Here is a 10193-nt window from a genome sequence, read left to right on the forward strand (position 1 = left end):
CAGAGGTTTCAAGGGTGACCAGAAATGTGTTTTCTTTTCTATTTACTATCAGGAGGAACAATTTAGTGCCTTTGCTGCTGCTCAGTCATCGGGCTGGAGCTGCTGGACTCATCTAACGAGCGGAGGGAGCGCGAGCGTGGAGCCTTTGCTCCCCAGATACCACTTGTTTCATTATTCTGCTCAGCTTTTGCTTAAATTAAACGAAGCTTATACTGCTGCCCTAATCCAGCACGTGATTTACCATCCCACCATCCCAGTCAGGGGCTGCTGGTTTGCTGCACAAACGCTGAGCTGGTGGCCAAGCTTTTCAAGCGGCGCGTTCGGATCCGTCAGATCGATCCGCGGCGTTTCGAAAAGGAGGTATTTTCATCCCAGAAGGAACAGAGAGGCTCAAATACCTCACAGCGTTTCCCTCAGGGGCTTTTTTGTGTGTGATCTTAAAAACTTTTCCTTTCTAATGGCCGGGAAGCAGAAGGGCTGCAAAGCTGGCGCTGCCGCGGCTGATGAATGAAGTGAAGCGCCGAGCGCGCCGAGCTGGAAAAGGCGAGAAGGACATTAAACTTCTCCGGGATGACAGCTGGAGCTTTCCCAGCTCCTTGGAGCTAATGCTGCTCCAAAGGGCTGGAAAGAACATGCACAAATCTTCCCCCGTGATTAACAGTCCAAAGTTTATCTATCTCGGAGTGGGAGCAGAGCAAGGGAAGATCCAAGGCCTGTTCGTGTCCCCGTCCCCCCCAGGGCGGGTGACACCGATAAGAAGCCAAATGTAAACTGGTTTTCCGTAATTTTTTCATGGCTTTGATTTTGTTTTTGGATGACAAAATACATCAAATAACAGTGTATGTTTCTAAAAGCTATGGCAGTGACCAGGACCCTACACAGATCCAGCCCTTCCACCGCTCTTCTCGATGTCTAACGGAGCAATTCCTGTCACTGCTCCAAGATCTGCTCCTGCCACAAAAAGGGTTTTTGTGCATCACCCTCATTTCTGCTTTTAACTCCCCAGCCACCTGCACACACATCCTGAGCATCTGATCCACCTGCTCACACAGTGATCAAGCCAGTCTTCTCCCAGCTATCCCAATGGACATGAGCTGGTCCACACTGGAGCATAAACCAACTTTGGGAAAGGGCAATGAGCTCCTGGAATCAATGAGCTCCTGGAATCAATGAGCTCCTGGGCTCTTTGGGGAGGACTCAACCTTTCAGATGGTGCTGTGAAAGAAAAGCTTGTTCCCCCAATTATCCAAGCTCAGCCAGGCCCTTGGATCCCAGAAGCCAAGAGATTCCTGAAGAAAGGGATACTGATTTTAGAATAAAGGTCCTAAAAAGGTTTACAGCATCTTCCTACACCTAAAGGGGCCCCAAGAGGACGTGGAGCTGCTGCAGAGAGTCCAGAGGAGGCCTCGGAGATGCTGCCAGGGCTGGAGCCCCTCTGCTCTGGAGCCAGGCTGGGAGAGCTGGGGGGGTTCCCCTGGAGAAGAGAAGGCTCCAGGGAGAGCTGAGAGCCCCTGGCAGGGCCTAAAGGGGCTCCAGGAGAGCTGGAGAGGGACTGGGGACAAGGCATGGAGGGACAGCACACAGGGAATGGCTTCCCACGGCCAGAGGGCAGGGAGAGATGGGATATTGGGAAGAAATTGCTGGCTGGGAGGGTGGGCAGGCCCTGGCCCAGGTTGGGCAGAGAAGCTGTGGTTGCCCCTGGATCCCTGGAAGTGTCCAAGGCCAGGTTGGAGCAACCTGGGCTGGTGGAAGGTGTCCCTGCCCATGGCAGGGGGTGGGATGGGATGGTCTTGAAGATTCCTTCCAGCCCAAACCATTCCACGATTTTATGATTAAACACTCCCTTGGCACTTCCCACCCTTCCCATCTCCCATAAAACCAGAGTCAGGGATCACCCACAAATCTCAGCTTCACCAGCCCTGGCTCTGAAAGGGGAATAATTAGCTTTTTTAACCCCCCGCAAATAAAATCTGCAGGTGAGCATCTTCCAGGGGCAACCAGGGAAGAATTTACAATAACTCAAAGCAACACAGGGCTCGTGTTAAGGAGCTTCTCTCCAGCTCCAGCATCCCTCAAATCCACCTCCTCTCGGCAGCGCAGGATCCGAGGGGCACATGGGAAACATCCTTCCAAGCCTTTCTGAGAGCCCATATTTTAATCCTTAAGAGCAGAAACCCCTCCCACAGAGCCAAACCCTTGGGTTTGGAGCTCCCAGCCCCACATGCCAACTGACAGGGCTCCGAGCCGGAGGACCCGCACCGGGAAACGCTCCGAGGAAATCACGGCACGCTCAAACAATGGGATATTTGTCAAAGTACAGCCTGATCACCAGCAATCATCTGTTTTCCATAACCACGTTTGACCTAAACTGAGTTGACTGAACAAGTAGCCTGTGTTTCTCATTCTGGAAAACACGGCTCCCTCTCCGGCCTCCCCCTCCCCTCCTCCGCTCGGACTTTTGGGAAGTCACAAAGCGATGATGTGGACAGGCACTCCCTCCTCATCCACAGCAGTGCCTGAACCATTCCAGGTTGGATTTCTGGCCATCTCCTCCCCCATTCCAGGTGAAGGTTAAGCACCTTAAGGGATGTGCCTTTCTGCTCCCTCTTGCTCTCAATCCACCCTGTCCACAAAGCAACAACCCAACACTTCCCGGCGCAAAACTGGTTTCCACCCACGTGGTCTTTTTTTTTTTTTTTTTTTCATAATATATTTAGGATTCATTAAAACTGCATCATGAATGAGCTGCCAGAGATACAAATATATATCCAGGACAAGCCCACAGGGTCTTCCATGCGAGGCCACCGTGCGTAAAACCTCGGGGAGGCAACGAGGAGGAGGAGGAGGAGCAGGAGAGAGCTCATTCTCCGGGCTCGAGGAAGGAAGGAAGCGCTGGAATTCGGTCACAAGCTCCGTGAGGAAGGACACAACACCCCTCCTCACCACCACAGCTAATCAGCTCTTGTCAGGGCTCCCATCAATTAGGAGGGGGGGAAATAACCTCAATTCAAGAAGGCAGGAGGAGTCCTTGAGGAAGATGAAGGGCAAGGCCCAGAGGGAGGGAAAGGACGTGAAATGTAGGGAGGAGAGCCCAATTTGCCCTAAATTTCCCCCATTTCCCACAGTCTGCTTAGTGTCGGGTGCTTTAAGCCACGTGGATCCTCCCAGAGAGCCAAAAATCACCGGCAGACAGGGCTTTGCATTAATTGCAGACACACAGGGAAGGAAAAGATCCCAAACTGGGGATATTTCTGCAGATTATTTGAGTTCAAAGTCTTTGTTCTCACCCTCCCTGATTCCAAGGGCAGGCACGGGATGGAGCAGACAAGGACCAATCCCACACACCCCGTTCCAGCCCAAATGCAGCTCGTTCCTCCAACTCTGCTGGAAAAATTGTTTGGGTTGGAAAACTACATTTGCATATTTGTTATTTTGTTCTGCCGTGGCAGAAGGCGGGGGGGATGGTCGGGGAGCACCGAGAAATCAAAACAAGATAAACTGATAAATAAACCTCCTGTTCCCAGCGCCGCCGAGGAGCAGCATCATCCAGGATTGGATACACCCTCCCTACTGGGAAAGAGGTCGTGTCCTAGGAGCACTTCTCCACATTTGGCAACTTGGGGTTTGCCCCTTTTTAAGGCTTTAATCCCCAGAAAATGAGTCAAATGTGCAGTTCCCTATAAAAGCGCTGCTGTGGATTCCAAGGGGTCTCCACGTGCCACATGTGGAAGCCACAGCTTGGCTGGCACTGGGAGAGTGGTGGTCACTGCCTGAGCGGGATCTGGAAGGGATGGGGCATCCAGAGGCACCTGGAGAGGTGGGACTGTATGAACCCCATGATGTGCAAAAATGCCAAGGGCACAAGGTCTGGCACCTGGGTCAGTGAAATCCCAGCACAAATCCAGGCTGGGAGGAGAAGGGATGGAGAGCAGCCCTGGGAGAAGGATTTGGGGGTGTTGGTGGGTGAGAGGCTGGAGATGCCCCAGCCCAGATCCCCCCGTGCCCTGGGCTGATCCCCCAGCGTGGGCAGCAGGACAGGGGGGGATTCTGCCCCTCTGCCCCCTCTGTGAGACCCCCCTGCAGAGCTGCCTCCAGCCCTGGCAACAACAGCACAAGGACGTGGAGCTGCTGCAGAGAGTCCAGAGGAGGCCATGGCAGGGGGTGGAACTGGATGATCTTAAGGGCCCTCCACTTTTCCATGGTTCTCTCTCACACTCCCTGGTATTCCTTTCCCTTCCAGCTCCAGCACCGGGCTGAGCAGATCACCCACCTGGTCCCACCTCAGCCAGGTGTGACCTCTGCCACCCCCCAGTGCCTGGGACAGGCTCTGGCATTCCCTGCAGCCCAAGTGCTGGACAGCCACGTGTTTTTGTGGGAGGTCCCTTTGGGTCACAGATCCACAGCATCACTCAGGTTGGAAAAGACCCCCAAGGCCCTGATTTCTTCCCAATGTCTCACTCCACATTTTCACCCTGAACTGCGCTGACTTGCCGAGTCTTTGCTGCTCTAATCCCACAAAACACATGATTTTGAGACCCTTCCCTGCTCCCAGGAGTTGGATGTGACAGGAGAAACCCACATGAGACCCACCCCCAGCACCCACTGGCAGAACATTTCCCCCCAGCACGTCCCTCCCTGAGGAACAAGAGCAAAACCAGCCAAAAAGCCCCAAACTAAGAATTTATGATGTCTTTTGGGAGAAAAATAAAGGCCCAGAGCAAAGTCAGTCGTGATCCAGAGGGATCCAGTGGCAGCCACAGCCTGGAGGGAGGGTCTCCATGGGCATCAAAGGGGGAAATTGGGAGGCTTGGGTTGGATGGGGCTGGGAGGGGAGAGCAGGGGCTGCCCCGTGAGCCAGTTCCAACCAGCTCCAAGCAGCTCCAAGTGGTTCTGGATGGTTCCATGGTTGCCACGAGTGCTGGGATGTCCCTTTGTGACGGGGGGGGTGGTGCTGTCCCCAGAGCCCATTGTGACCCCGGGGGGTTTTGGGGGCACAGATCCAGGGGGTGCTGCTCCCAGGGGAGCCCCCCCAGCCCCCCCAAGAAGGCAGCGGCTCCCGGGATCCCTCTGGACAACAGGGATGGCGGAGAGGGCAAATCCCACCAAAGTGAAGGCAAACCAGAGGAGACGGTATGAGGTGAGGGATGGGACACGAGGGAGATGGGATGGGGACACAGGGAGATGGGACACAGGGAGATGGGATGGGGACACAGAGATGGGATGGGGACACATGGAGATGGGATGGGGGACACATCAAAACTGGATGGGAACACATGGAGCTGGGATGGGGATACACAGAACTGAGATAGGAGATGGAGACAGGCTTGAGCTGTTCCTTTATCCAAAGGCTCCTTCTGCCCATGGGTGGGACACAGTGAACCACAGGTGGGACACAGGGAAACGAAGATGGGACCCAAGAAGCCACGGGTGGGACATAGGGAACCATAGTGGGACAGATGGAACTACAAGTGGGACACAGGAAACCTCAGGTGGGACACAGGAACGTGCAGGTGGGACACAGGGAACCACAGGTGGGACACAGGGAACCACAGTGGGACAGATGGAACTACAGGTGGGATGCAGGGGACCACAGGTGGGCACAGGGAGCCACAGGTGGGACACAGGGCAGTCAGGGCCAGACCTCATCCCTCCCTCCATGGGATCGGGCTGCCACGGCTGCCCAGCCCACAGAGCTCTGGGGCCACCGGGAGCCATCACAAAGGCGCAGGGAGACGAGAATGAACATCTCCCCAGTGCCAACCCCAACCCCAGGAGCTGCTGGCAGGGAGGTGGGAGCGAGGCCCGCAGCCCCTCATCCTCTCTGCTCTGCCCACCCCCGGCAGCCATTCATGCCCCGGCCCAGGGGGGCAGAGGACGACTCCTCCAGCGAGCCCGCCAGCCCGGCCCCCGGGACCAGCGCCCGCCAGCACCCACCGCCCGCGGCCACCCGGAGCCGGGACACCCCCCAGCGCCCTCGTGGGGAGCCGGGCACGGCCTCGGGGACGCAGAGCCCGGGGCCCCCCTCGGAGCACAGCGAGGACTCGGCCTGGGTGACGGGGGCCCCGCTGACCGAGGCCGGGCTGCGGACGCTGGGCCGCATGACGAGCCAGCAGAGGGTGCTGCTGTGGCTGGAAGCCAACTTCCCAAACCCGGCCCAGGAGGAGCAGGAGGCCCAGGGCCACAAGAAATCGAAGGCTCCAAGAAAGAAATAAGCTGGAAGAGACCTCTGTGAGATCATCCGAGTCCATCCCGCGGCCGAACGACCCCCTCGGCGACGGGAGCGCCACGGCCCAGCCGCTCCTCGCAGACCTCCAGGGATGGGAGCTCCACCTCCGCCCTGGGAAACCTGCCCCAGTGTTCCACAGCATCCTTTCCTTTACAAAACCCCTCCTGGTGTCCAACTAAACCCGCTCTGGCACAGCTTGAGGCCGCTGTCAGCAGCACTCCCAGGCCCTTTTTCCCTAGGCGGCTTCCCAGCCACTCTGCCCCTGGCCAGAGCTTTTGGGGGGTCGTTGTGGACGAAGTGCAGGACTTGGTTGGAACTTGGTCCTGCACTTGGAGCCTCACCCCCCTGGTCCCAGCCCATTGATCCAGGTCCCCCCGAAGAGCCCTCCTGCCCCCCAGCAGGTCAACACTCCCACCCAACTCGGCGTCATCCATGAATTCACTAAAGGTAGACTTGCGGAAGGGCTGTGCCAAGGGGGAAGACAAGACACACCAAGGGCAAGTCGAGGGATACAAAGATTCATCCTAGTGGGAAGGCTTCATCAACCAAGAGATGTCCCATTGGGAAGATTACTGTGACCCAGAGCTGTGCCAAGGGGACACCAATCCACTGTAGGCCATGGGGAGAAACAGTTTCCATGTAGTGCCCACACACCCGATGGTTCTGCCGTTCCCAGGGACCTGGGCAGGGGGGAGAAAGGGCCCAACAGAACCTCATGAAGTTCAAGGAATGCCAAATTCTGCCCCTGGGGAGGAATGGCCTGGGAAGGAGCTTGGCAGGAAAGGACCTGGGGGTTCTGGGGTCACCACCACAACAGGCAATGCTGGAGCAAGCCCAGAGCAGGGCCACGGGGATATTCAGGGATGCGAGAATGTGGAATATGGCAGGAGGATGTGGGACTGCTCAGCCTGGAGAAGAGAAGGCTCTGAGGGACCTTCTCACTGGGGGAAACCAGGAGGGCAGAGCCAGCCTCTTCTCCTGGTAACAGGACAAACTGAAACACGGGAATTTCCATGGAACACCTTCTCACTGGGGTTGTTTCATTCAACACTAGAACAGGCTGCCCAGAGAACCTGGGGAGTTCCATCCCACCTGGGCATGGACCTGAACAACCCCAGTGCAGCTGAGCCTGCTCTGTGGGCAGCTGGGCAAGGTGATCTCCAGGGGTTCCTTCCAACCTTTGCCTGTGACTCCGTGAAGAGGGAGACACCACCACCTTCCCCAGGGAGCAATCAAACACAACCCGTGGTTACCATGGAATGGTTTGGGTCGGGAGGAACCCTGAAGACCATCCAGTTCCACCCCCTGCCCTGGGCAGGGGCACCTTCCACTGGCCCAGGTGTCTCCCTGGCCTGGAACACCTCCAGAGTCTACAGACAAAAACATGATGAACCTCCCCCTCCAGCACCCACAGCAAACACGTCCTGTGGCACCCCCGAGTTAACCCTAAAAGCAGAGCCTGCCACGCAGACCCACCCCTGTCCTTTGGTTAATACTTGAAACCATTACAAGATGGAACAAGACAGCTTTTCAGGCTCTGTTTCTCCCTAACAAGTTTTTATCCCGGAGGATTTCACGGGGTTCCAACGCCGGGGTGAGACGAGCTGGGGGCTGTAAAGCCAGGAGGGGAGATTTAAAGGCAAAAAGACAAACCCCTGCTCCCAAAACACCTCTTGTGGCTTGCTGGGAGCCTGTGAGGAGACGATCAAGCCTCCACAAGAAGGAGAAACCAGAAGATCATAAGTCACCCAGTGCTTCAAACCAGAAAAGAGATGAGACACCTTTCTCCGCAGCCAAACCCCTCCGTGCCGAGGGATCCAGGGGAGCAGAGCCAAGGAAAAAACCCCTCTGAGGGCAGAGCTCCCCTCGGGAACGTGTTGCACATACCCCTGCCTTTGTGCAGAGCAATTATCAGCCCTCCAGATCGGAGCTTTTCCTTCACCTCCCGTAAAAATACGACCCCGAAACCACCTTTTTTTTTTTGGTTTTGTTTTTTTTTTTTTGTGTGTGGGTTTTGGGTTCACTGGGAGCTTCTCATCCTCCCACCACTCCACCACGGCAGCGAGAGGCTCCTGGAATGCAAGGGCAGCGCCTGTTCCCTGTACAACAAACTGCCTTGTTTCCAGGTTTTCCTGAACAAAGGACTGAAACAGGGGGAATATGCGTCAGAAGCCCCGTCCTGGACGTTGCTCTCAGCCTTTTCCTGAGCAAATATTTGTAAACACGTCGAGAATTAATGTCTAGCCCTGACTCGAGACCCTTCATAAAAGAAGGGATTTATGGAAAACAGGATGGAAATCATTTCCCAGCTCCCAGTGCTTATAGGCCTTTAGGATGAGAAACAACCCAGGAGGAAAACAGGAGGTGCAGCTGCGCTCCAACCCGGCCTCGGGGATGGGTAAAACGAGGTGGGTTTGGGATTTTCCAGCCCCTTCCTCCCCCACAAACACACTCCCAGGAAATCAAATCGAACGTGGAGTTTCTGGTCAGCACGTGATGATTCCCAGGGGGTGATTCATCCATAAAATACAGAAGTTCCCGAACACAGATCCCTCAAAAGAGCTCGTGGATCTCCTGGGGGGGCTCAGCCTGGAGAAAAGGAGGTTCAGGAGGAACCTTCTGGCTCTGCAACTCCCTGACAGGAGAGGGGGACAGGAGGAAGTCAGGCTCTTTTCCCCAAAAAAAAACCAATCAGCAGGACAAGAGGAAATAGCCTGAAGTGTAGGTTGGATATTGGGAAAATTCCTTCATGGAAAGGGTTTTCCATCCCTGGCCCAGCTGCCCAGCACAGGGGTTGATCCCCATCCCTGGAGGGATTTAAAATCCCCATAGATGTGGCACTTGGGGACAGGAGGCAGTGCTGGCCTTTGGCAGTGCTGGACTCAGTGATACTAAAGGTCTTTTCCAGCCTCAACAATTCCATGATTCCATGATTCCAAAGCCTCCTGTTCCAGCACTCTTAGACTCCCCCTTTTACACTTCCAGCACTTAGACCCAGTTTAAAGCCCCGGGTGATAACACAGGACAGGGACAGAATATTCTCACAACTTCCCTTCCATCCATATCTTATCCCTTTTATTTTTCCATGATTTGCACAGCTGGAGCCCAGAGATTATCCCGCTAAAGTCATGATTCTTCACTTCTAAGAGGGTTCCTCTCCTTCCAATCCTGGGGATAACCAGGAAAAACTGGAACTGCTTCACCAGGGTCAAATCTGGGACTAGTTTTATACTCCAATATCTTCTAAATGCCACTGTGAAACAGCACTAAGGGCCATTTCTTCATTTTTAGGCGGTAAGAAATAAGTCCTAAATATTGAATATCAGCATCAGTCCCGTGGAATTGAGTCAGTTGTGATAAAATTGGGTTTAAAAGTGTGATGTGAAAGAGCAGCTGGGGAGATACCGGTTTGCTACACATTCAAGGTCACCAAAAGAAAAGAGAGGTGAGAGAAATGATGCAAAAAGGAGAAATTCAAATTAGTAAAATGGAGAAAATTAGAGGAAGGGAGGTCAAACACTGAAGCAGGAACCCAGAGAGGCCGGACAGCCTCCACCCCTTGAGATGCTCAAAATTTAACTGAGTATGGCCCTGAAATCCCAAATATAACTTCAAATTTAGCAAATTTATTGGAGGGTTGGATCAAAGCCCTCTGTGAGTCTGTGCCACCCTAAATTAGGTGTCTCTAATTAGGGGGAGTTAGACGACCTTTAAGGTCCCTTCCAACCCAAACCATCCCATGATTCTCTCATGAATCCACAAGCAGAGGATGAGAGAGGAGTGGGAATGCTTGTTTGAAATTCCCCTTTCTGTTAAACAGAGTTTTGCCTTTGGAAAACTCGAAGCTCTTCAGGGAAATTCCTCGCACATCAGTTCCGCTTCCGCCTCTATCACTTGTTATTTTTGAGATATCAGCACGTCTGCACCCCCCCCACCAAGTTCTGTGGGGTAGCTGAGGCATTTTTCC

The 10193-nt window shown here is 54.5% G+C and overlaps 2 protein-coding genes across 2 annotated transcripts in view; one reads left to right on the forward strand and one right to left on the reverse strand.

Moving 5' to 3' along the window:
• Positions 1 to 10193, reverse strand: part of LOC114071589 (exocyst complex component 6B-like) — a gene marked incomplete at both ends in the record, with an annotated part of 58954 nt that overhangs the window by 36260 nt on the left and 12501 nt on the right. The window lies entirely within an intron of this gene.
• LOC114071590 (nascent polypeptide-associated complex subunit alpha, muscle-specific form-like) lies at positions 4955 to 6231 on the forward strand. Its single transcript, XM_027909436.1, has 2 exons — positions 4955 to 5137; positions 5844 to 6231. The coding sequence occupies exons 1-2, from the start codon at positions 5081 to 5083 to the stop codon at positions 6210 to 6212; spliced, it is 426 nt and encodes a 141-aa protein (XP_027765237.1). The 5' UTR covers positions 4955 to 5080; the 3' UTR covers positions 6213 to 6231.

Source organism: Empidonax traillii, unplaced genomic scaffold (assembly GCF_003031625.1).
Source record: "Empidonax traillii isolate 1590-97213 ecotype Southwest subspecies unplaced genomic scaffold, ASM303162v1 scaffold2128:size72475, whole genome shotgun sequence".
NCBI classification, from domain to species: domain Eukaryota; kingdom Metazoa; phylum Chordata; class Aves; order Passeriformes; family Tyrannidae; genus Empidonax; species Empidonax traillii.